The sequence below is a fragment of the Taurulus bubalis genome (assembly GCF_910589615.1).
Source record: "Taurulus bubalis genome assembly, chromosome: 11".
NCBI lineage: Eukaryota > Metazoa > Chordata > Actinopteri > Perciformes > Cottidae > Taurulus > Taurulus bubalis.
In genome coordinates this window covers 9,974,717-10,001,385 of record NC_136599.1, presented here as the reverse complement: position 1 = coordinate 10,001,385, position 26,669 = coordinate 9,974,717, and the positions used below count along the sequence as shown (strand labels likewise).

At 40.8% G+C, this 26,669-nt stretch overlaps 3 protein-coding genes across 3 annotated transcripts; 2 read left to right on the top strand and 1 right to left on the bottom strand.

Moving 5' to 3' along the window:
• Positions 1-204: 204 nt before the first annotated feature.
• On the top strand, positions 205-11,395 carry klhl21 (kelch-like family member 21). The gene is made up of 5 exons (XM_079225774.1): positions 205-318; positions 5,177-6,264; positions 7,141-7,546; positions 8,000-8,072; positions 8,766-11,395. Exons 2-5 carry the CDS (start codon positions 5,238-5,240, stop codon positions 9,099-9,101), a joined length of 1,842 nt encoding a protein of 613 aa, XP_079081900.1. The 5' UTR covers positions 205-318; positions 5,177-5,237; the 3' UTR covers positions 9,102-11,395.
• A 241-nt stretch (positions 11,396-11,636) lies between these two features.
• zbtb48 (zinc finger and BTB domain containing 48) lies at positions 11,637-17,459 on the bottom strand. Its single transcript, XM_079226598.1, has 11 exons — positions 17,318-17,459; positions 15,556-16,298; positions 15,146-15,456; positions 14,967-15,072; positions 14,782-14,874; positions 14,610-14,696; positions 14,309-14,463; positions 14,016-14,152; positions 13,043-13,207; positions 12,863-12,951; positions 11,637-12,295 (listed from the first exon to the last, which is right to left on the bottom strand). The coding sequence occupies exons 2-11, from the start codon at positions 16,270-16,272 to the stop codon at positions 11,873-11,875; spliced, it is 2,283 nt and encodes a 760-aa protein (XP_079082724.1). The 5' UTR covers positions 16,273-16,298; positions 17,318-17,459; the 3' UTR covers positions 11,637-11,872.
• A 1,137-nt stretch (positions 17,460-18,596) lies between these two features.
• nol9 (nucleolar protein 9) lies at positions 18,597-24,217 on the top strand (the record flags this gene model as incomplete). The annotated part of the gene is made up of 12 exons (XM_079226859.1): positions 18,597-19,067; positions 19,163-19,373; positions 19,522-19,652; positions 19,839-19,974; positions 20,629-20,725; positions 21,096-21,193; positions 21,705-21,872; positions 21,965-22,217; positions 22,308-22,422; positions 22,769-22,943; positions 23,448-23,581; positions 23,714-24,217. 12 exons carry the CDS (start codon positions 18,597-18,599, stop codon positions 23,831-23,833), a joined length of 2,109 nt encoding a protein of 702 aa, XP_079082985.1. The 3' UTR covers positions 23,834-24,217.
• Between the last annotated feature and the right edge of the window lie 2,452 nt (positions 24,218-26,669).

The following is a 26,669-nucleotide window of genomic DNA, read 5'->3' as shown; positions in this document are numbered from 1 at the left end:
GAACAAATAGTAAAACATTACGATAACACCCCAGAATGTATTAATCACATACAATTCCCTATAAAATCTACTTTTACAACAAGTTAATCGCTGTATTTTACTTTCTCTTCGATCTCTGACCAAAGACTGTCGAGCGTGTGATCGTCTGCGTGTTAAGTGTCATAATTCCGACACCACATGAAGGCAACATTTATTCCAGTTGATGGTATCATGGCGCAGGGAGGCAGACACGACTCACGGCATCAAACAGCTCGATTTATCTAGCGTTAACTCTCAATACTCTTTACAATTATTAACATCAGGAGAAGACAGATAGCGGTAAGTGGACTGAAACCGAGTTGGTATGTCTTTACGCGTTTGTTTTCTTCCACCAAGCGGACGACAGGATTGGCAATAGCGGTAACGTTACGTAAACTTATAGTCGATGGGAAAATAACGTTACGGGCAATTTATCAACATGACGTTCATGTTCTGGTGCGGTGAACTGGAGGGTTGCTACCAAATAATGTTGGGTAGCGTTATATAGACCGCGCTCTCATAAAAGGAAAGAAATGCTCGCTTATCGCACTTACTTTTGAAATTGAGTCGACACGTTATGAGAAAAGTTAATGGGCTAAACCGAAAAGTTGCGAAACAATTTTCCTTGTCAAGCATTTTTGTCATAATAAGTAACTTTTACTGACACCTTATGTACGTGTGTGTGTCTTTGGGCCTTTTGTACCTGAGTTATGATCGAGCATGAGCTACTGTATTTGAATATTATCACTGGCCAAACATGGCTTTGAGAAGATAACTCGTCTTCTCTGACTGAGGCCTCACTGTGCTCGATAATGTGGACTTGTATGGCTGCAGCAGTGATGCAAATGTTTATTATAACAAGTGGCGGGATGTCACTAAATACATTATTACATGTAGTCAAGCACTTTTGAGGTACGTGTAACTACTTTACTTGAGTACTATTTTATTTCTACTTCTACTCCACTACCCTTTGGGGGAAATATTGTACTTTTTACTCCACTGCATTTGTTTATTAGCTATAGTGACTTTGCAGATTTATATTATGAATACAAAATATAACGCTAAATCAATAGAATACATTAGTATCTAGTAAAGTGATGATACCCAGCAGTATATGTGGTAATTAAAAATAGCTCCACCTTCAGCTGCATCATTAAAGTGTTGTATAGGCCAACACAGAAATTAATCAATAATTATTATCCTGTAATATGATATATTTTTTTCTGAAATGAACTATTCTGCATAATGAGTTTGGCACTTTAAGTATATGTTCATGATAGCACTGTTATTTTAGTAAGAGTTTGAATGCTGGACTTTTACTTGTAACCCATATCTTTAACTGTAGTATTGCCAGCTATGTTCATATTGAAGCCAAAGCCTGACTACTTCTTCCTCCACTGATTGTAACCTCTAAGTCTTGTTACAGGAGCAGGAATTAGAGGAATGTAGTGAAAGATGAAGGAGCACATTACTTAGTATTTGAAATGATCCCTTGTGGTTTTATCATGTGAAACAAGCCTTCTGGGTGGCACTAACAATTTCCTTTGCCCTCCTTTTCCAACACAAGATTAATGAATAATGTGCAGCTTTATACACTTGGCAGTAGCAGGACTGTGAGCTCAGTCATAAAAAGACTTGACCTGGTAGGGGTTCACTGAATTCAAGGACACTTCAGCCAGACACTGGAGTGGAAGATTCTACTTAAAAGGAGCAATTCAGCTGTATTACAATTCTATCGCAAGTAAAAGTCCTGTAGAAGCCGTGGGTTTCTGGCACAACTTCACCTTCTTCCAATGTGCATAGTGAAGGGAAGCATTGGATCCTCGGGGGGATGCTATGAGTGAGTGAGTGAGTGAGTGAGTGAGTGAGTGAGTGTAGTGCGGTTGCCTTTTTATGGCCAGAACAGGCTCAGCTGTGAAGTGCCTCACTCTGATGGCTGCCTCGACCCCAATAGCCTGGATCGACAGCAGTGAGAGCAGCTGTCTCAGTGTGGTGAGCCCGCTAGGTGCTGTGTGTGCTACGTCACACGAATTTGAGCACTGTTGCAGAAAAAAGCCCTCTAGGTTATGTGCCTCTTTTCATATTGTCTGTCATGTACTAGACAAGTAGCCTGATCCTAAACTTGCAAACTAAGATATTAAATATGAAAAGCCAAGCTGTAAACAGTAGAACTGTTCTCCTGTTATGATGACTGATACTGAGATGAAATGCAAAGTCATGTTAAAGCCTCTATGTAAATTGTCTTTGGAGGTAATTGCACACTTGTACCAGGAAGGGACAACGCTAGCATTCAAACCAAGAGATGGAGAACACACTGCAAATGTTTTCATGAAAACTGCATCTGTTTTTGATTTCCCCGGTTCACATGCACAGAACAGCTCCTGAATAAACATTATGTACTTGTTGAATACTTGGACTCTTGAAAGCCACATAGTTTTATGGAGCTACGTCAAGCACTTTTTGTGTGTTTTGTGTTCAAAGTTGGCTTTTTACAAGATGATCTTGTGATTTTTGCATTGTTTTTTTGTTTGTTTTTCCTCAAAACTTTTGCCTTTGTATTTTTACTCTGAATCTTTGTCTATGCGCCGGTTCAGATATTCATATGCCCGAGAGGATGAATCCTACTGACTTTACTTTGTCTTCTAGCGCAGCCATGACGTTGGTCTCTGTCGTCTTCGTGAAATATCATAACAACTATTGGATGGATTGTCGTGGAATTTGCTTCATACCTTGATATCCTAAGAAGCATTTTTTATTTTTCATTTTGACAATCCCTCAAGTTCTCCTCTGGTGCCAGCTTAACATATAATGAATGACATTCCCATCAGTCTATTAAGCTATGATTTGAGCTTGGTGCTAATAAGCAAATGCTAGCATGCTAACTATGTAATTGTGAGCATGTTAGCGCCATGCTTACGCTAGCATACCGCTTAAAGCTGCTATCTCGGCCGTAGACTCTTAATCTTATTCCTGGTTTTAACTCTGACTCAGTATGTTCACTAAGTCAGTTTCTATTTCCAGGAGTTCTGATTATTTGCCTGTCTCCAAATACACTAACACGGTTCCCAAGTACAGGAATAGATGAAGACTGTCTCATCAACCATTTTAAGCAATAGAAAATAACACCCTACCCTCCAAAGTTTTGTCCAGGATGCTACTGAAGTCCTCTGACTAACAGCATTGTACCTCTGGCTAACACAGTTATAGTACGCGATGAAAGGGATGCTGGCTGTTCACTGGTCTCTCTGTAGTCGTCACTCACAGCAGTGATATTGTTTACACGCATCTATTAATTCCCTCCCGCTCACCTTCCTTCTCTTCCTTCATTTGAGAGCATAAATGTCTGTCGGCTATTCTTGGATCTGGTTGGTAAACACGCCGATCGTAAGTTGCCCAATACCTCTGACTTGAAAGTACAAAGCTAAGTCATGGCTTTGCTCTTCGTGATAATATGTAGTAAAAGATTTTTAGAAAACTGCGAAAATATTTAGATAAAGACTAGATGTGATAGTTAAATACCTTTACTTTTTCAGTATTTGTAACAGAGGGCAGTTGAGAGTAAGACGTAAACAACGGAGTAAAGGAAAGCTCAAGGCGTCTATGTAAGGAAATGCCATCATCCTCTCTAACATAAAGATAATCACTTCCACAGAAGTTCGATGGTTTTTCAGTGCAGCTCTGGGTGCTGGGGTCCTGTCTGCCCTTCAGGAGAGCGGTTTGATCCCTCACAGAGTTGCAGTATGTGCACTGCTGCATTGTTGAACCCTCGTTTGGAATGTGTGTTTAGTCCTTTTGGCCAGAGCACTGGGGCTTTATTGCAACCTTTAAACAAGTCTCTGTAAGGAGATACTTGTGTATTTTCAGAAAGAATGATCATCTCAAAATATTGACGAGAAAAGTTAAGAAAATAGAGAAAATTGCCCACAGTCCATTAAGGTGACGCCAACTTGAGGTTATACAGTTTGCAAAAAATAGAATAAAACAGAGAAAAGCAGCAAATCCTCACAATACAGAAGCTGGAACAAAAAATGACGAACGTATTTGTGGATCTAGAAAGATCCGGATCATAGAGTTAGCGAATTTCTAGCATTCACTAACTAGCATTGAAAACTAAATACAGCTAGATCTCGTAGCCAACTGTAAATGTATAACTTTACCATTCATGAAAGTATAGTTTTTAACACTCGACCTGTCCCTGTTCCTGTTTGTCAGCTGTGATCAGATCAGGTCTGTGCTACTGCGGGTACGTTGGGTACTTTTGTGTTTCGGTGTGCTGCTTTTCGGAAGGTGGTGATGAGGCCTGAGCTCAACTGGCCCCTCTCTCAAAGACCACTTACTTAACGCTGACTGACCACAGAGACATACCAGTGGGGGTGCTTGTACCCTCCCCACAGCATCGGCCCACAGCCTGTGAGGTGTTCTCCCTAAACCCCCCTCCGACCCTTGTCTGGAAATGGACACTGCTGGTGTATTTATAGCCCTTGAGCACAAGCAAGCTCTGTATCTTCTCAAGAGAGACCAGAGTCGTGCTGAGCTTCGCTGTCGTGTTTTATAGACGAAACGTGCCGAGAGGGGCTCATCAGGTAGGAGTAAGGACAGTTTTTAGGGTTTATTTAGAAAAGAATTCAGAGTGCTGTTACAATACTTGCTGTTTAGTTGTATAGTTTCTGAAATAACCGCTACCTATCAGTGTAGTTAACCGACTTTGTAATGAATTGCATCGTTTCATCTGGCAGTGAGGTTTTGCCTTTGTTCTTTTTTACATTTTAAGCTTTTTTAAATGTTTAAAAGTTATCCTTCGCCGCCACTGTACATGGACTTTAATTGATTTTAAAAAGCCCAAATTACTTTTCTTGGTCTCAAGTGATTATAAACTGAATATCTTTGAGTCTTGGATTGTTGCTCAGTCAAAATGAGCAACTTGAAGACTTTAAGGGCTTTTGGAAACTGAGCAACTTGAAGACTTGAAGGGCTTTTGGAAACTGCAAAGGATATTTCTTACTTTTTAAAATATTTTGACACATAATCAGCACAATAATTGATATTGAAAGTTTTTTTTTTGTGGCAACCCTACATGCTCTGGAACATAATGATATGATGTAAGTAACATGTGATGGGTTGGAATTTGATGTATGTTTCTTTTTTATTTCTGTCTTAGACGAAAACATCATTCTGACCACAACCACCGGATACTGACACAACCAGAGAGAGGAGAAAAGATGGAAAAGCCAGTCTTGCAGACACAACCGTCCACCCTGCCCTTTTTCGACACGGCCCATGCCTTCAACCTGCTGCGGGGAATCCATGAACTCCGTGCTGAACGAAAGTTTTTCGATGTGACGTTGTGTGCTGAGGGCCGTGAGTTCCACTGCCACCGCACAGTGCTGGCCGCAGCCAGCACCTACTTTCGAGCTATGTTCGCGGGAACTTTAAAAGAGAGCGTTATGGACCGGGTAGTTCTACACGAGGTGTCAGCTGAGCTTTTAGGCCTGCTGGTGGACTTCTGCTACACGGGACGGGTCACCGTCTCGCAGGATAATGTGGACGACCTGCTCAAGACGGCAGATCTGTTTCAGTTCCCCTCCGTCAAGGAGGCCTGCTGTGCTTTTCTCGAGCAGCGGCTAGACGTCACCAACTGCTTAGAGGTCCAGGACTTTGCAGAGGCCTACGCTTGCCGAGAGCTGGCGACAAGCGCTCGCCGCTTTGTGCTCAAAAACATAATGGAGCTGGCTAAAGCGACAGACTTTAACCGGCTGCCGTGGAAGCGTCTCCTTGAGTTTCTGTCAGACGATAAGCTTTGCATTGACAAGGAGGAGGCAGTTTATCAAATTGCATTGCGCTGGGTGAAGTCTGACCTCCAGCGGAGACTGCACTACTGGCCCGAGCTCCTCCAGCAGGTCCGACTGCCCTTCGTCAGGAGGTTCTTTCTGTTGGCCCACGTGGAGAGCGACCCGCTCGTCTACCTGTCGCCCACCTGCCTTCGCATGGTGAACGAGGCTCGCAGCTTCCAGTCCTGCGAGTACGACCGCCACGACAGACCCTGCCACCGAATGCGGCCACGGCCGTCTACGGGGCTCGCAGAAATCCTGGTGGTGGTTGGGGGCTGCGACCAGGACTGCGATGAGCTGGTCACAGTGGACTGTTACAACCCCCAGACCGGACAGTGGCGCTACCTGGCCGAGTTCCCCGACCACCTCGGAGGAGGCTACAGCATCGCTGCCCTCGGAAATGATATGTATGTCACGGGTGAGTTGGTCAAACACCTTTTTATACACACTATAATATTGAGGTCTTGCATGAAAACTATTATTTATGGGAATTTGCATTGAGAAAAACAATATAGTATTCTAGAGTATAGATTTGTTTTATGTATAAATGTGGCACACAGGAGGATGTACTCCATCTTGAAGTAGCAGTTCAGCTTTATCTGGTGTTCCTCTTACTGAAGGACAAACCACAGACAGTGTGCAGTGGTTACAGTCGCTATGTATTTTAGATTCCCTGCAGTGTGAACGCTCCAGTTGGTAGATTTCCATTCCTGCTCCTTAACTTTCATGAAATGGCCGTCAGACTTATATAAATAAACTGCAGGCTCTTTGGTTAGTGTCTCCCTGTGTGACCAAGGCAGGGTGAGGCAGGACATGGTGTGCTGCCAGGACAGCAGTGGTGTTATCATCCTCATCATCATCATCATCGTGTTTCAGAGCTCGGATCCCCTGCAAGAAAACAAATTAAGCAGTGTTCGCTTTGGTGCCACTGTCGGAAAGACAACCAGATCGCTTTCAGAATTTGCAGGGGGAAAGCGAGGTTTAAAGCAAGTTTAAATGAAAACACAGATGGTGTCATTAATCTACAGCCATTACATTGTGCAATCAACATTTACATCATGATGAGAAGTTAAAGCAATCAAACTTTAAGGGCAACTAAGTAGCTTGAAATATAAAATCTTTGATTTCGGGACAGCGTTGTTGTTCATCCTATGTTCTGGAGGATTGAAACTGATCTGCTGTTTGGCTTTGCAGTACATTGTTATTTGCAGTTATAGTGCACCATGACACTCAGCAACAAGAGGAAATCCTTGATGTGTATTAACCATCGACACAACATGTCTGTGTCCTCCAGGTGGCTCTGACGGCTCTCGTCTCTACGACGGCGTGTGGCGCTACAAGTCGAGCGTTAACGAGTGGACGGAGGCGGCGCCCATGCTGAAGGCCCGCGAGTACCACAGCTCTTGCGTGATGAAAGGTCAGCTCTACGTGGTGGCGTCGGACAGCACCGAGCGCTACGATCACACTCTGGACTGCTGGGAGGCCTTGCCACCCATGCTGCACGCCATGGACAACTGCTCCACCACCACGTGCAACGGACGCCTGTATGCCATTGGCTCTCTGACTGGGGATGAGACCATGACCATCCAGAGCTATGATGTAGACGCCAACCGCTGGGACTTGGTCAGCTGTGGACAGCTGCCGCCGTGGTCCTTCACCCCGAAAACTGTGACCCTCAAAAGCCTCATCTACTTTATCAGGTGAGGAGAAAAGTTATTTTTAAAACAGTGATCCAGATACTAATTGTAAACACTAGTGGTGGAAAGTTACTGACAATTTACTTGGGTATTTCCATTGTATGCTACTTTATACTTTTAGTCCACTACGTTTCAGAGAGAAACATTTTACTTTTTACTTCACATCTATAACTTAAATGTTGTCTTCTTTTCTGCTGTGAGAAATGAGAACACAAAATTCCACTAAGCGTTAGTTTAGGTTAGTTAAGAGTCAAATACAGTTAAATTATACGTTCCGGTCTCACTGACAGAAAGACTACTTTAATATTTGGGATATGAGTCATTATATAAAAGTCAAAAAATAGATATTTGTTCATGATACATTGTTGTTGCAATACTCAGTGAAGTTTGCGTGAATACATGTGAAGTAATGATTGATGTAGCAGCAGTTTGACTTTGGTGTGCTTCTATTCTTAGGGATGACTCCGCCGAGGTCGACGTTTATAATCCTCAAAAGAACGAGTGGGACAAAATTAGTCCGATGACCCAGGTTTGTATTTCACACCTGACACTTGTCTATGAGCATGCTGTTATTAGCAACCTGTTATGATCTCTCATAGTTCTGACTCACAGAGGTATCAGCAACACTCCAGTAAATCCAAAGATGATCATAAAAACACAAAAATAACAACTGTTGCAGTTTGTCACTAATTGATCTAACTATTCTGGAAAAACGTAAAGGGGCCAGATTAATTTATTTGCCCTTTTGAATGACTTCAGTATGATTACTTTAAAATGATTACTGCCTCTAATGATATGAATTGAACACATTAGCCCCAAAACTAACAAAAGCAGTACATGATTCATAAATATTTTCCTTTTTTCCATCCAAAACAAAACATTAGCAAAAATAAAGTGTGGATATTTATATGATGTCCAAGACAACGATTGATCCAGAGCAGTGTGTATATTTAAAGGTATAAAGAGTATAAAGCTTAATATTTTTTACACATTTGAATTAACTAACTGTATTGTTTTATACCATAACATTGGATTGGGTAAAGAATAGTGGAATTTTACTGGTATTGGTATTGACTACTTTCCTTAATTATGTATTCACTTTTATTTTCTAATTGTTAAATGCAGTATATTCTTACTTTTTACTACCTTTTTGTAATTTTGGGGGCTCCCAATTGTATTAAAGCACAAATCTAATTTTCTTGATCTTGTTTCTTTTACCCAGGTGCACGTTGGAGGCAGCGTGGCAGCCCTGGGCGGTAAATTATACGTGTCCGGTGGCTATGACAATACGTTTGAGCTGTCAGACGTGGTGGAGGCCTTCGATCCGACCACCCGCTCATGGACTCTTGCTGGACGACTACCTCAGCCAACCTTCTGGCACGGCAGCGTCAGCATATTCCGCCAGTTCATGCCCCAAATGTCCATTGCATTTGAACCCACTGAGATACCCGAGTCCAACGCCATCCACCTGCATCGTCACCATCGTCACCAAGCGCTCCAAAATCTCAACAACAATATCAACCAAAACCAGAACCAGGATGTGAACCCAGCACACTGAGCTAGGACCTAGAAACCCCTGTTACACTTTCAATCTCTCTCATTGTAGCGGTCTATTGCCTTGGTTAGAGAAGGTCCTGGTGTTTCTCCACCCTGTTTGGTCTCACTGTGTGAGAGACGGTCCCGAATGTATACTAAAGTTAAGGGAAGCCACTGCCTTCGAATTGAAGGTGGGGAAGTTAACCAAATCAAACAGTTAGTCCTCAGGGTCGTTTGTAGTCGTTTGTAGTTGCTCTGAACAGCTACACTTGAAGGCGGAGTGAAAAGCTGGCCATCAAAAGGGAGATGGCTATTCTTTATCTATGGGGATAACAGTGACAGTCTTTTCTTGGAAGGCATTCCTAGTTCTGCACTTGTTTGTTGACATGAAAAGTGACAACAATAGTCAAAAAAGAGAGCACCTCGACACAGCAAAACAACCATGGAGTGTGAATGTTACGTGATAGTTGATTTTGGGAAGTTACACAAGTGGGAGGCTGCATACTGGTTGCTTCATCCTGGACATCTTTTTGTCTTGTAAAACCAAAATAGACTCTTTAACACTTATACTGCATTCATGCACCTTTGTGTCTTTTGTCCAAGTATTTGTTCTAGTGCAGAGTCATTTCATCATTTTGTGCATAAAGCAGTGATGGGTTTATAACTTTCCCCTGATGACAAAGAGCATACAATTCAAATGTAACTATGATTGGTAGCTGCAGTGGTTGTTTTCCCCTTATTGTCCACAAGGGGCAGCAGCAAGTCCATTCCACAATTAGAAACTTGGAAAAGCTGGACAAAGGTGACCTTGTTTACTGTATGATTTGGTTTTACAAGAGAAAAGACTCACAGGATGAAGTTTAGCAGGTTAACTTCCCCTCCTTTATCAAAGAGCAGCACACAGTCTCCAACTGGGCAAAGTCTTTCTGTGTACTGTAATATTTGTTCAGAAACAGCAATAATCTGTTTACATTCCAAAAACAACAGTAATCACAATATATACATATATATATATATATATATATATATATATATATATATATATATATACACACACACACACACAATTGATATCCTGTATATATACAGGATAGTTTGAAGCTTCAGAGCTTTGTTCATAACGTTGACATTTTAAATTTAAATCAACATTTGAATACTGCGCAGCGGTTTTGTTCTTTTTTGCATATATTCACTGTGTTAAAACCCCGTCTTCACAGTTGCAGATAAAGATTAGGGTACACTAATATTATAACTCCAGAGCAAGTCCAAACGTTACAATTGATTGAAATTCAATCCATATTTGTTGCCGTTTAGGCTTCAACAAACATTTTCGCTGGGGTCAGAAGTCGGTATGCTCTCCCGCTGACCATACACAGAGGGAGGCATGCACCTGTTTGAACAGGTCCTTCTAGCAGCAATAAATTACATTTGTATGACAACAATCACTATTTTTAAATTGGGGGACCATGTCATAAAACATGACAACAGAAATTTGAAGCGTCATTCAAAAACTAAAATATAAGCTTGAAATGTGAAAAGGGCATTTGGTGCTGAACTACTAAACAGACATATGGCTCGATGGGATGGATTGAAGTATCTTGTGCTCAAAGTGTGCGGAGAAATCTTCTGTCGTCGGCTTTCAGAATGGTTGCGTGTGATATTGACTTGTACTGGGCGTGAGATTCTACTGCTAGCGATAATTAGGCATCTCCTTGTGTCACTCCTGACGCTTTAACCGGCTACATCAGCCTTTTTCTCCACCAGTCAAAGGTGCATGAAGAATTTTCTTTCAGAATTGTATTTACGGACATTTGTATGTTTATTTAAGGATATATTTGTGCTGTGGTTGCTTAAGATGTCCACGCCTTTCAGTTGCATTAAGAAAGTAACAAGAATATGTGGGTCGCCAGTAACTGGAAGTGCAAAAGAATCTCAATTTGGTTTCATGTAATTTAGCTTTAGTGTTTTTATGGTATTGTTTATGCATTGTTTTTATCATTGTCTTAGTTTTCATACAAGTTTGTGATGTTGAATCTATTTTTGTAACCTCACGTACTATGTTTGTAAAATGTTTACAGTGCGGTTACCGTAAATTAAACTGCAGGCTGCAGTCGCATTTGATGAGATCTTAGCAGGTTGCTAATGAACTTCTTATAAACAATGGACAGTAGTTTGTGAACAGTAGAGTGTGAAAATATTTTTTATAAATAGCAAGAGGAAGCTAATGCGTACACTTGTAAAATGCATACATTATATATATATATATATATATACATACACACACACACACACACACATACATACATACATACACACAGTATATATATATATATATATATATATATATATATATATATATATATATATATTTAACAAATAAAATAACTTGTGCAGTGTCTTCATTCCAATAAGACTCGACTGTTTTGCTGCTTTTGTAACAGACATGTGAATGGTAGCGATCTTCTCATCGTGAAAGATAATAAGTGGATTTCCAAAAATATGCAGTAACAAAACTGAGCTGCACAGAGGATAGTTTATTACTGATTTTCCAGAGTCTAACTGCTTTTATCATTGATAAAAGGGGGCTCAATCAAATAAAGATATGGTTTCATATTCATGCATCCTTCACACGCATGCAGCTCATTTACAGTCAACTACTTAAAGCGTGAGAATTATTTGCTGCTCTTCTGGAAATGTCTTTCCATCACATGTAGGGGCTCCTCATTAAGGAAGTGGTCTTCCCAGTAACATCCACTCTGAGTCGGTTGCACACAGTCTCTGGTCTTTCCGTCCTCAGGTCTTTGTCTCTGGTATATTCTCAACCATTTCCTCCATGTCCATCGTGGACTTGTACGCCTCAGTGACCAGCGGTGTTTGCTGCAAGACTTTTGGCACAGAGAAGCTCTCCGCCGCCTCAACATGTCCCAGGTTCTGGTCGGACACCACCTCTTCCATTCCCGCGCTGCTCGACTCAATCATCACGCTCACGACGCAGCTAGGAGCGAGGCCCGCCCCCGAGTCGGGCTCTGCATTGGTGGATTCCTGTCCGTCAGCAGTCTCCTCTGCGATCACCGCGTCTTGCGCTTCCTTCGGTGCATCGTTCTCACCGGGACTCTCGCCGTCCACTTCCTGCACGATGACGTTCCTCAGTTTTCTCTGCCGGGGGTTGTAGTTCTCGGTGCGTTTGTGGATTTGAATGTGTCGTCGCAAGTGTGCCTGGAAGAGGCAGCATATAGAGATGTGAGGGTCAAAATCAGTCAGTTAATTGATTAGTCAATGAACAGACAATTAATAATCCAATATTCATGTTTGTCATTTTCAAGTTAAAAGCCAAAGACCCCTTAGTTTAATCTTCTCAAAAATTAGGATTTTTTTTTTTTTGCTTTGTTTGTTTAGTGAACTATTTTTGGATGTTTATTTTTTTGTTAGAAAGTAAAACAGACAAACTTAAAAGAAACCGTCACATAAGAATATTAAATACATACACAAATAACCAAAATAAATAAGAATTACAAATGTCTTAGATACCCATATATGCCCATATTTTATGAAGTGCTAAATTTATTAAATCAACATGATCTTTTAACCAGAGATACATTATCCAGTTTTTGCAACTGTAATGCCTTTTAACCAAAATGTCCCCAAAATTCAGATGTTATAGCCTCTCGAATCTGAATATTTGCTGTTTTGCTCCATCTTCTGCAATAGTAAACTAGTGTGTAGCAGAATAAGAGTAACCAAGTAAGTGTGAGTAATTGTTTGCCGCCCTTCTAGCGACCCTACCTGTCGAGTAAACTTGTAGCCGCAGTCGATGCACTCAAACTTCCTCATGCCCTTATGGCGACGCAGGTGAACACGAAGCTGCTCCCTCGCTGAAGAAGGCAAACACCACAAGAGTAATCGCATTAGTGTGTGACTCCGTGCTCATCAGGGCACGCTGTATCAACATGCTTTAGATCTTACCTTTGAAGGTTTTGCCACATATGTGACAGCAGTGGGGCCGGCCCTCCTCGTGTTTGCTGGCCTTGTGGCGGACGAGGGCGCCTTTCTCTGTGAAGCGCTGCTCGCAGACATCACAGCCAAAAGGACGCTCACCAGTGTGAGTCCGGTGGTGTTTATCTAGACTGGCTGGTATTAAAAAGACAGCAATTAATACAATACACACACATACGCGCACACACATATATATACATACATACATACATATATATATATATACACATTATTATTTATATTAATTAATTCTAACCCAGGGATTTTCAAAGTCTGTCAAAAACTCAATTGACTGCAACACAAAAAAAGTTGATATTAATGGATTTTTTCACTCTAATTACAATCTAGGATAATCATCATAATGTCATCATGCTCTAAATATTTTTGAACTGCAATTCTCATAGTGCCGTTGGGGATGTAAACAGAAAGCATAATGTGGCAGTGGATTCAGTGAGTTACTCCTGTCTTATTTTAGACTATTTGTATGGATTTTGGAAAATTGGCACCAATAAAAGCATGATGATTTTAAAAAAGCATGATCTATCAGATATTTTGGTTTTTAATGTATCCCGGATGTATATACTACCACTCGATTACTTTGATACTGAGGAAAACAAACAAAAAAATGGTGATTCTCAGGCACCTCTGAGTAGTTTTTTTACATTTTCTTGGCGGATTTATGGGATGTTTATTCACGGTGGACAATAGAGGTACTAACATCTTCAGGAAGTGTCAGTACCTTATGAGAGAAGGAGTGCTATTTTTGACTCAAATTGTCTCCATGAGCCGTGTGTGTGTGTGTGTGTGTGTGTGTGTGTGTGTGTGTGTGTGTGTGTGTGTGTGTGTGTGTGTGTGTGTGTGTGTGTGATCTAATCTAATCTAGTCAACATAGTTGTGTTCACAGTGATGAAGGCGGCAGCAGACCAGGAAGGATGGCTGGTACCTTGCGTCCTGAAGGTTTTGCCACACAGATGGCATTGGTAGGGCCTCTCGCCACTGTGAATACGCAGATGCATGTTTAGGTTGTTCTTCTGGGTGAATGCATGGCCACATACATTGCAGACAAAAGGGCGCTCATTTCTGTAAAGCAAAACAAAAGAGACTCAGACAATCTGCACAAACGCTATCACAGTTGAAAACTGATTTCATCTCATTTTATTTAAAAGGCTTGTGGTAGAGAGATGTTCGGCCCCTCTAGTGTGATGAAACCAGACAAAATAAAACATGTTGCAGTACCTGTGAATGGCTTTAATATGCATCTGCAGGCCGTTTCGACTCGAGGCTCGATGGCCACACTCCTCGCACACAAACGGCTTTTCGCCTCGATGTTTGGCTGCTTCGTGCACACGCAGCTCTGTCCGGGTTAAGAAGGTTTTGGGGCACTGGGGACACTAAAAAGTAAAAAAATGGAACAGAATGAAACAGGCTTATACTTTAGATTCAAAGGGGAAAATATAAGAAGCATGAAATCACTATGTCCTGTCAGTACATCACCAGAAAATAGTGATCTCATTGAAATGCAATCAGGAAAACGTACTTTGTGTGGTTTGGGATAACCATGGACCTTCATCATGTGGATTGTCAAGTTTTTCTTGTGCATAAATTGTTCAGGACACGTTGAACACTGAAAAAAATGACACCATGTCAATAATATTTTTAGGACCTCGTTTTAGATTTGATATAATGATGCTGTGTTTATTCTGCAGTACCTTGTGGGGCATATCTCCTGTGTGGGACACGACGTGCAAACGTAGCTCTTCTTTTCCGTTAAACGTTGAAGAGCACGTCACGCAGGTGTACGTCTGTAAATTTAACACGGCACAAAAAAAAATTCAGTTTGAAACACTTTCTAGGATCTTACTTGATATTGAAGACAGAATTCAGAGGTACTCGCCTGTACTTTGGCACAGTCTCTGATCTCATGTAGCAGAAGATTCTCCTTCCTGAAGTACCTCTTTCCACACTTGAGGCAACCAAAGGGCCTCTCCCCTGTGTGCCGCCTGCGGAAAGAGACACATTGATTGGCTATTCTTTCAACAGTTGTTTGAAGTGAAAATACCCAAAGTTGTATACCTGTTGTGGACTTTGAGATAGTATTTGCTCTTGAAGGATTTTTCACAGATGGGACACTCCACGGAATCCTTCTTGCAATCTTCTTCCACAGCCTCGCCATTCTCGTTTTGGTCCGTTTTACTCTGGACTTTGCTCTTCCGTGCCGTTGATGTTGACGGGGCTGAGGAAATGGGCTCTTCGACCGGCACATACTCCTCATCTGTGTCTTCAGTGATCCCCTCAAAATCCTCAACATCGTCCTCTTCTTCTTCTACTCCCTCCAATACCTGGCTAACACCGTTGTCGTTTATGTCAATCTGCAAGTCAGTTATCTGCAAATAGCACACCATATTCATCGTTAAAAGCATCATAATTTGCACTTGCAAAGTTACATGTAGCAAATGTTCAATCACTGTAAAACTGTATTTTACCTCAGTTTCACCACTTGACTGATCTGGGTTTCGGTTCCCGTCGACATCCTCACCACTTTCTGTCTCGGTGGGAATAAGCAGAGCCTTTTTGCTGACTTTTTCAGGGGCTGTAAAATCTGTGGTGGGGCTTTCGACAGTCACCAGTCGCCTGGGGCCCTTCACTACACGACCAGAGCGGGTGGTGGTGGTGGTGGTGGTAGTGGCGGCTGTGATACAGTTAGGTGTGGCAGTATCAATGCTGGACTCATCTTGCGTGACTGTAAGCAAGTTCTCTTCTTTGACTAAAGAATAAGGGGTTGTATCTAATAGAGACTTTCTAGGTCTGCCTCTTTTGCGCTTGAGAGGCACAGGATCCACACAAATTTCCTTGAACTGCTGGCAGAGTGTGAGTGCTTCCGGCACACACAGGCTGGCCGCTGCATGCCGCACCTTCTCGAGGTTGTCGGGTTCCAACTTCAGCTCTCCGGTGTAGACAAAGTTCAGGAGCAGCTCCAGGCCGTCGTTGGGACACTCCTGCAGGCAGAACTCCATGCACGAGGCAGCGGGCATGTTGGACTGTTGGAACAGTTCACTGAAACAGGCAAGGATGTTGCGATGGGCCAAGTAGACCACCCCGCCTCCTACATTTAACACAGCATCACAAAACCTCCCTACTGCCCTCTGCTGGTTCAGGGAGGACAGGACACGCAGTGCATGGTTGCTCTCTGCTGCAGGCATCCCTCTGGTTTCACTGAAATCTGTTGCTGAATGAGACACAAGGACATTATTCTGTAGGTATATAAAGTTACTTTACTTACTATTTGTAACCTTCAATACACAATTTACAGTAACAGTTTAGATTAGGGCTGCAAACACTGACTTCTGTTTATTTATTATTATTATCTATTTACCTTTATCCATAAAAAGTCAGAAAATATTATTATTATATTATATAATATTATATATATATTTATATATATATATATATATAAATATATATATAATATTATAAATTTCCCAGAGCCCAACATGACGTCTTCAATATCCTTGTTTCATTTGGCTATCATTTCTAAACCAAAAGATGATTAGTTTATGATCACTTATGTCAAAGGAAAGTAGCAAATACACACATCTGAGAATATCAAATTTGAAAAATACTTGGTATTTTTTAGTGAAAGAAAGGATTGAAGCGAGTAACAATTGTCAATAACGTTATATATATATATAAATATTTAAACTCTAATACAGAGGTTGTATGTTTATACATGTTTCTATTCCACCTTCTTGCTTGTACATTAAAGCGGGACTAATTAATATTGAAAACAATCGCTGGTTGCATTGTATTGCCAGACACAAGATAAGATCAAATAAGACACTCAGTGCCAACAATATCAAAAAGGTAACTTTAGGGGCCATATATGTGTGAGAAGTAACACTCGTTCTAATACTGATCATTTTAAATCTATAACGTCGGAAATACGTGTACTACTATATAGTTCAATTGAAATTACAAAATAACAGTGCATACCTGAAACCTTAACATTTTGTGTTGGATTATTTTTGGAGAGCTTGATATCATGTCTAGTTTCCTATAAGCGTACAAGTTAAGATAACTAAACTAAATTACATGTGTGTCAGTGATAAATCTACATGAAATATATTGATTTTTTTTTAATTAAGTTTTCTCGTATACCTATATTTTCCTAGACTGCTCATTTGTTATGATGTTGACACTGATTGGAATTAAATATTTGGCAAACCCCAACCTGCCCAAGTTACGCACCTCAACGTTTATTTCCTTGCACACATTTTAACACGATCCCTTAGCGATGTACGCATCGACAGCTGCACTCGGAGACTCAAATCTGCAGGATCGATGAAAACTGATTATCTATCTTTTATATTTTGAAGCTGCACCTGCTTCGGATGCACTGTAAATAGATTGAAAACGTAGCAAAGCCGCTACATGCTTCGTTTTCGTTTCTTGTAGGGCCCTAACAACTGTAGAAGGAAGAGGATGTGACGCTGTTTATGCGACAGAAACCCAGGGAAAAGTACTTGTTGTCCATTATTAAACATCCAGATGCCCACCGGTAACACAACATAGCCCGCTGTATCATTATTATTTGTAGCTACATTATTTTTTATAAATTAGTATATGTCTTTGAATAGGATAAATACAATATAATAGTTATGCCTAATAACATAAACGTAAATAATAAAACTCCGGGTTAAATCATAGTCGACCATCGGGACGCGACGTCTGTTGGTGGCTCACACATGTAGGGTAGCCTATTAGCACCGCCTCAGTAACAGCTAACCACTTTGTTGGCTTCACTTTAACCAATTATAAATGTTGTCTATTTGAAAATAAAATTAAGAATCATCTCTACGGTTCCGCGTTGTTTTTTTCTCCCAAGCAGGGGTAAGTTTTCTCCATCTGATTGCAACAATATTAGCGAACAGTTAGCATAGCTGTCAGGTAACTTCACGCCAAGTTTAACATTCATTGTTGTCTGACAGCTGGTTCCTCTTTGTAGTGTACGCATGTATGCATGTATTCATTGATCAGCCTCCCATGTTGACAAACAAACGTACAATGTAAGAAGTACCACGTTAGAGCTAACAGTAGCTCGTGTTACGTTGCAGCGTGGTTAGCTTAGCTTTGAACTGCTTTCGATTTGCTGCAAAATCGAGCTAGCTGGCTAATTTGTTTTTTAAAATAATGACGTTATTGTCAGTGGCAAATGGCATTACTTGGGTACATTTACGCAAGCGCTGCACTTTTTTTGTAAAGCACTTTGAGCTGCATGTCTTGTGTCAAATGTGATGTTCAAATACACATTATTATTATTTATCATTTTTATTAAGCTAAATGTCTTCCTCTTTAACCACATGTTATCGATCAGTTATTTAGTAAATGGTAATTTTCCTTGTTTGTGGAGATACCGTTATAGTGACACCTGTCCTTTCAGATGCTAATTGTCTTGCCTCTCTCTTTGCAGGCTCACCCCTTCTGTTTTTCATCAGCACCCACATGAATAATTATTGAATACAGGATCATGAAGGTGAATAAACCCACACATGTCGCGGGCCAAGCTAAATCTATGAAGTGGAAGGATGTGAGGGGGAAAAGGTCCCGGCCTCCAGTCAGTTCCTCAGAGCTCATCTCCAGTCCTGTAATGGCTAGAATTGCAAAGGAGTACCAGGCATCTGTGCAGAAAAAGCCCACCGTCAAGAGATTGAAGAGTAAGGCTAAACCTGTCTATGACATAAAGAAACCACTCCCTCAGTCTGGATTAAAGCAATCTCACACACAGGCTAATGGAAGTTCAGCGTTTAGAATGGACGACGAGTCAAATAACTCAGAGGAATGGAAGGAGTATTCCAAGTCCATTTATGGGAACGGTGTGGGGACCTCGGGTGACATGGAAGATGTAAGTCCAGGGAGACTTGAGGAAGAGTCTCTCCATACCTGTGCAGAGAGAGATGATCGACAAAACCATGCAGTACTTGTCATGCAGAAGGATCAGGTATGCTTCAGGATATTTTCATAAAGATCTGGCAACAGTTATGACGTATATGTTATCCATGTATTTGACTGAGCATTACATTTATTCACCCGCAGACCCTGTGTTTCCGTGGGAAGTGCCTTCTGACCTGTCTGTACGGCCGAGTAGAAGTGATGGGGTTCACCATTGAAGAAGGCCAACAGTCCTATCCACTCTTCTCCCCAGCCTCACATTGTCCACTGACCATTAGAGCTCTGGAAAGCTCTGACCACACCAGAAATGAAACGAGGGAGGCTGTACCCATTCTCCGAAAGTACCTGCAACAAGGTAAACACATAAACGGGCTATTCTGCTGTAAGAGAGTGATGTATTTATGATATATTAATTTTTGCATATTTGAGTTTAAGAATTATTTGGTGACACAATACTAATATGTATGTTTTTCCTTAAACCCCTTTGAATGTGTGTCTTGCAGCATCATGGAAGAAGTTACTCAAAAAGGTCAAATCAAACTCATCCATCATCCTACTGGAGCCCATGGAGACGTCTCTGACACGCTTTCTGTCAAGCTTCACAGATCTTAGTGAATTGTTCAGCCCCCCAATGGTGAGTTGACGGATATTTGTACATTAAGCTACTGTCAATATTCATCTAATCACAAAAAGTGAAACTAAAATGAATTTGGAATAGAGCTGGAATCAGGAGATGATGAGAACATGAGCAGAATTATTGTATAGGTAATTGTGAAAGGTCAGTCTTGCACATGTCTAACAGAAGCTTTTCCACTTGTAGAGTGAACTCATGTCAGCTGTTCTTGACACTCCACTCAATGGTTTGGGTATGATTCCCCTCGGCAAAGCCATCGAGGGCCTGCACATGTCAAAGAGCTACAGAGATGGCCTTAACATGGTTGTCAGCGCATGCAGAGGTAAGCACCTTCTAGACATGCAACTTGTTATGTAAAGGTTTTGGCAATTTTCCATATTGACATATTGCTTGTTTGCCAGACATTATAGACTACAAAGCAGATTTTTTAATCCAATATTGTTAAATTCTAAAATTGATAGGATGACGTCATGGCTTAGGGGTTAAGACGCCTACCATGGACGGAAATGTCGCCTGTTTTAATCCATCTGGGGAGTTTGTTGCATCTTTCTCGTTCTCATTTCCTGTTTTCCCTCCACTACCGACTTCGCTATCTAATAAGACATAAAATGCTTCCCCAAAAAAGGTGAGCGAGTCCATTACGTGCGCAGCCTGTGACCAAAAAAACCCTCCTCTTCCTTCATATCATTAAACTGTTGAACTCATCACTGTTCTCAGTGACAACGCTCCTTTGTGCACCGGGTGCCAACCACGCATAAGCATTGTCTCTGTTTCCGTGAGAGTCCCATAATGTCAGAATAAAGCCAAAACAAACATTGATATAAGGGACATCTATGTCTGAATGACAAAAGCCATCTCTTTTAACAGATGGATGAAGAAAGCAATGCAATCTGTTCCATGTCTGATAATGGCTGCACAAACGCTTACATTTGATCCTGCACTGACAAAGTATTGGACACATGTTTGTCATTCACAGGGGACATGGATGGCAGTGCAGTCATCCTTGTTTGTGGTACCAAGAATGTGGGCAAGTCGACGTTCATCCGCACTCTCATCAATAACCTACTAAATCAGTAAGTTTTCATTCTTATTTATAAATGTATAGTAACATTTTGTAATATTTTTATATTGATATGCTAGATTTAGTGTGTTCTAGTGTTGCATATACTTATGATCAATGATATATATATATATAATTGGTTGTTATCTGTATTATTTTTTTGTATTTAAATGCAATCTGCTGCATCCATTGACATACAATTCCTAGAGAGATGATTGCTGCTTATTTTTAGACATCATAGTTATCAGTGTTATAGTATTAAAGCTAGGTCTCGGCCTTCAGACTAGTCAAGACCTTTTTTTTTTAAGGTCACACCTGTTCTGTGATAGTTTTCTATGAAAAACATTAGAACATACTAATTGTGTATCTGTCTCCGTCTGTAGCACTGCGAGTGTAGATTATTTGGAAGGTGACCTTGGTCAAACAGAGTTCACGACCGCTGGTTGCCTGTCTTTGTCGACTGTCAGAAGACCACTTCTGGGTACGTTTTTTATTTTTCTTCAACATAATTGCATTGTTCAGCAACAGCTTCAGTGCTTGTTTACTTCCTGTCAGCTTTTGTCATTCACAAAAACTGCAACAGTAAAATTAAATCTGGGAAACATTTGGAATGTTATGTTGTGAAACATCTATATTAAACACACCCATGGTTCAAAGTATCTTTTTAAGATGTATTAAGTCAAAGTGTTTAAAAGAAACATTTTGGGGAAAAAGGCATATTCGCTTTCTCGCTCTATTCAATCAGAACAAATTCCACCTCCCAGCACATGTGAAGTTTACTAATTTAAAGGTGATATGGTTATGGGGTTATGTTCTGGACTGGTTCTTGGCTGTAGCTCCATATTTACCACACAGATATTTGAGAGGTATGAATCTTCCTGCCAAAAAGGCTAATAATAATAGTTCCCAAAATGTCACACTGTTACTTCATTATTTATCTGAACTGTTCTCTCCATGTGGGATTAGTGGACTAACGTTGAGTTATTTTCCAGGTCCTCCTTTCACACATCAGTGCACACCAGAGCACATGATCTACTATGGCAATGCGTCATGCGAGACAGACATAGAACGCTACCTGGAATCCCTTAAATCCTTGTGGTGTAGACGGTCCCGGAGCAAAGCGACTCCAGTCATTATCAACACCATGGGCTGGGTCAAAGGTCAGCTCAAACTACCCTCTATGACAGAATATGAAGAACTATACTCACTGTAATCGGTTTGTGAACGCGTGCTTGTTTGGGGCTGTCCACAGGGTTTGGATTTGATGTGCTAGTGGACATGATCCGCTTCCTCCCAGTCTCGCATGTGGTCCAGATCAGTCACAGCGGCATCAACCAGTGCCCCGCCCTGACTCCAGAGTTTCTGAAGACGGCACACGGCTACCAAACGCACCCACCGGTCCAGACCGCTCTGGCCGAGTTCACGGAGAGCCTCAGTACCTCCAGGAGTTACATTCACCTCGATTTACAATCAGACTTTCAAGGAGTGGGGTGCCAAGGAACAGCGTAAGTCTACCATCATCAACCTGTGTTGGCATTTACATGTAAAAACCTTCATTATTACATCATTTTCTGTTGGTGCATTGTATTTGACAGAAAACACCAGCGTACTAATGAGATCAGAGAGCTGTCAATGCTGGCCTACCTGAGTCAGCTGCAGTCCCCTGACCCCGGACCAATTAGACCTCTCCACAGCCTCACCCCATACCAGGTACATGAGTCCAGATGCCTTTATCATCATAGTCTTCACGAATTCAAATTATAACTTATAGCATCAGAACGGGGTCTTAGGAAATAGTGACTCCTTGAAAGGTGTCACTACTAAAAGATGTTAACAACATGTGATGTTGAATCACATATTCTGTGTCTCCCTCTGCCAATATGAAGAAAATAATTTTGGGAAACCTGATTATTTTTGGAGGATGTCTGAAATAAAAGCCAGATCTAGCAACTGATTAGCTGAGCTTGAATACTTTCTTTTATTCTTTTTTTTTTTTAATGTCTTCCATTTTATTTGTGTTTTATAATAAACTAACCTCTCCCCTTCTGGCTCACAGGTGCCCAACACAGCAGTGGCTTTAGGTGTGATCCATTGTGAGGTTGTGCCGGGTCACATGTTTTACGCTGCCAATTCTAGTCTGGTGGGACTCTGCTGCCTGGGGGAGAAAGTCTCAAGCAGGGGAGGCCCAGTCCTGCTGTCCCAGGCTCCCATCTGCCCATGTGTGGGCTTCGGTACGTATCCTGCCTGGCCTGTTGTATGAACGCTCAAATCCTTGAATTTTGTTTGTTTTTGTTCCTTATTGTTTGCGTTGCCACAGACATTACTGTTATGTGTAAAAATAATAAAATGGACCTATATTTTTTTCTCGTAACTAGAAAAAAGTCCATCTGACTTGTCAGCACGTATAAATGTAGGGAAGCTTTTTCCAATGACAAAAATGTTGCACATTTGAATAAATATTTGAATACAGAATAGGACTTACATCAAATAAGCACATTTTATATGTTTTATATAGGCTATATATGGACAAAAAGTAATTCACAAAGATATATTTCGTATGTCAGTTAGTCCACGAATGAACAACGTCAATAACAAAAATCTGAAAATGTTCTGTGGTGGACATAAGTTCATAAGCAGTTCTCTGCAGACTGGCAAAAGTCAAAAGGTATCAAGGTGATAAAACAATGTTGTGTAATTGCAAAAATGTAATGAATTGATGTGCTAATGTGTTCCAGGTGTGCTTCGAGGTATCGACATTAGTCGAGGTCTGTACTTTTTGCTGACGCCTGTAGATCCCTCCATCCTTCGTAAGGTCAATTGTCTCCTCTTGGGTGCGATATCGCTGCCTTCCTGCATCCTTACAACACAGGTCAGAAGACTGCTCTGTTCTTTCATAACACTATACACTTAAAAGGCCGTCATTTGCCTAGCTTTGACTTAAAAAGGTACATTTAAAGCTTAATATTGGCATTACTCATGGTGGTACTTTTGTCTGTTTCAGCCTGGCTTTGAAGGAGAGATGCCCTATGTCACCACAGACTACAGTTTCGATCTCACTGGTGCAGGAAAGCTGCGAGTCTTCAAGGGACTAACAAGACCCAGTCATACGGGGACAAAATGACATTTCCCACACTGCATTGCCCTTTACCCTTCTTGACTGGCTTCTAACGCCAAACAAGTCCGAATTGGCCTTTGAATGTACAGAACTGAGGTTGTGCTGGACAGTTGTTGTTTTTTATCTCAAGATTCAGTCTGACAGAACAGCCAGTGTCACAGACTCTGCAGGAGGAGACGGCTGCTTTCCGGTTGCTGGACTTAAAACCTCCTACTGTACGTATATATTTGATGAGACTGTGAAGGAGTGTCTGCGTTTTCTGTCACATGGATAATAATATCACACTTTGTACTTGCAGTTCGTCTTTGATGTCTCTGTATTGTGTAGTTGGCATTCCAAAGCTGCAGAGGAATACAAAAACCTGCCAGATATTAAATGAGAAACACTGTTTATTATGACTTTGTGGTTTTCTTGTTTTCATGTGTTTTTAAACTGACGCTGATATTTGTTTCATAGTCATGGGTCCATGTGGATTTCAAGTTTTATTAACGTGTGCAGTATAGTCCCTGATTCAGACAGTAGTTCTTTCATTTATGACAATTGTATTATTGGATAAAAATGCCCACTGCCAAGACTTTACATGTTGGTTCTGCAACTGCTGTACATTTGGTATTGTGTTATTAAAGGGACGACACAGAAGTGGTCCTGTTATCTTAGGTCACTCAATAAGATTTGTAAATGCAACAAGTTTCTTTTTTCCTATGGAGGCCCTTGTGGGATATAAGGGATCAAATTTAGGGACCATTTTCTTTCTTGGTGCTATCTATTGGACCTCAAGGGGGCAGCACATGTATGTTGAGATTTTGCACTGAACCACAGCAGATGTTCACTTAGAAAATGTCTCAAGGGCAGTAATGATACAAATAAAAAAAATGTCAAAGACTGGCTTATATTACTGAATAACTTTTTAATGTTTCATAACGGTTTTAAAAGCAAATCAAGTCAAACCTCATAAGACTGACTTGTAGCTGTATGTAGACTGACCTTTTCAATGATCTGACCGGGGATGGAAGGACCACTCGGTCATAAACATCCTCTCACACAGGGAAGAATTGCTAATTTGTTAAGTGGGCTGTTTTAACATCCCCTCTCTGCCCCCTCGTTTTTCTTTGTTCGCAGTTCCCCGCCTCTTTATTGAGGGTGGGAGCGCACAAACACAACATAGCCGCATTTCAGCAGCGTCATTGTTTTGGCTTTGTCATTGTTTTTTTCCCCTGTAGACCTTATGCAAACCAAAGAGAAATCCCACTGTAGAGGTGACGCTAGACGGTCAACATGAACCTGAATGATCAGAAATAACAACACACATCTGTGAAATGCATTAATTTCTTTGGATTGATTTGATGCTCCTGCCATGGGTTAAGTAGTATGTTAAACATACCTTTTGTAATCTAGCATCAAAGTTGGAGATGGAAAGTTAGTCCGTCAATTCAATAGAGCAAGTCATTAGCTCTAGCTCTCTACAAAAATGAGATTAATTGATGAATAGAAAATATGTATTTTGAAATTATTAATTATTTTTTAAGCGAAGATAAACCAAGCATTTTCTATTCAATTCAATTAATCTTGTTTTCGTGCAGATTTTCAGGTTTGAACAATATTTGAAATGTTCCTCACATGATGCTCGTGGCTGAAACACTGATCTGTTTGAAGCCATGAAAGTATCAAGGACACCGGCCAACAGTCAGTCATGTAGAAATCTCAAATAATGTGTGACTCCTATGTTTCACCCACAATTCAAAAACAAACAATTCAACAGTGCACTTCAATGACGATTGTGCTAGGTAAAGTAACAATGCAGAGGCATTGTGTCCTTACAATTGCTAAAATCACCCGAATCAGTTAAAACATTAATGGAAGTAGATAAACTACACAAAATACACAGAAATAATATAATGCCATGACCATTCTCAGGACAAAAATTAGCTTTCAGGGCTCTTTTCACCCCTAATCTCTCCCACTGTTTGTGCATTGTGTAGAACCCCAGTTTTGCTGTGTGGTAATCTAATTTTCTGACATCAATAAAGATTTTTAAAACAATATTTTGATGTACAGGGTACTCTCAAGTTGAATGTTAGTTGATAATATTTGTAATGTATAGTCCCATGTTCCCAACATCCCACCCTACCAGTAGTAAAGCATTATTTCCAAAGGCAAGAGGAATGTCATTATCTAACTATTGTATTATTCACGGTTAGAAGAACACCTGTTTTTGACTGGAACATGGGAGCCAATGGTATCGACCATTTCACTGTTGTAAACATTCCAAGTGTGTCCCAGTTTATTCCTTGTTGCAAGGGTTTGTATAGCTTTTCTAGTTGCAATGTATATCATTGGAATATTGATAGCCATTCAGCATTCTCTTTATTTGGAGAAGTTTACACTCAAGCAACTCCAGCGTAGCTCATGACCGGGTTTTCTGATTTGTCAAAGACACCGATTACTCATCTTGAAGTCATTTTCTCTTTTAAAAGTAAAGCATACTGTTTGAAAAGTCCCCTCTAAGCACCAATCTAATGGTAGATTTCTATTCTAAGCCTCCAAACCATCAAAATGTTACAGAATAAATTACATTTTTATCAATATGCTGTACTCCATGCATTCATACGTAGACTAGAGCCATAGACCGGCAAGGAAGCTCAGCCTCAATCTGTTAGCATTGTAGCAAGTTTGTAGCCATTAAGTTTGTTGTTGTTTATTTTTTATGCGTTTTAATTTTATTTTCAATCAATTTAGCTAAAAGCCCTAAAACACGAGCTGGAGACAGTTTTCAACCAGTTGTCAAATGTTAGCCTTATCTTACACTAGCTAGCTATAGCTAAAATCTGTTCGTAACTGCCAT

Bases quoted from the DNA above. Each gene is read 5' to 3' on its own strand.
- zbtb48 (XM_079226598.1), bottom strand. From the start codon at position 16,272: ATGCCTGCAGCAGAGAGCAACCATGCACTGCGTGTCCTGTCCTCCCTG. The intron at 15,073-15,145 runs GTATACAACTTT...CTCTTTCCGCAG, and splicing joins TATCTCAAAGTCCACAACAG to GCGGCACACAGGGGAGAGGC. The intron at 12,952-13,042 runs GTAAGATCTAAA...TGCCTTCTTCAG, and splicing joins ATGTGGCAAAACCTTCAAAG to CGAGGGAGCAGCTTCGTGTT.
- klhl21 (XM_079225774.1), top strand. From the start codon at position 5,238: ATGGAAAAGCCAGTCTTGCAGACACAACCGTCCACCCTGCCCTTTTTC. The intron at 6,265-7,140 runs GTGAGTTGGTCA...TGTGTCCTCCAG, and splicing joins AAATGATATGTATGTCACGG to GTGGCTCTGACGGCTCTCGT. The intron at 8,073-8,765 runs GTTTGTATTTCA...TCTTTTACCCAG, and splicing joins AAATTAGTCCGATGACCCAG to GTGCACGTTGGAGGCAGCGT.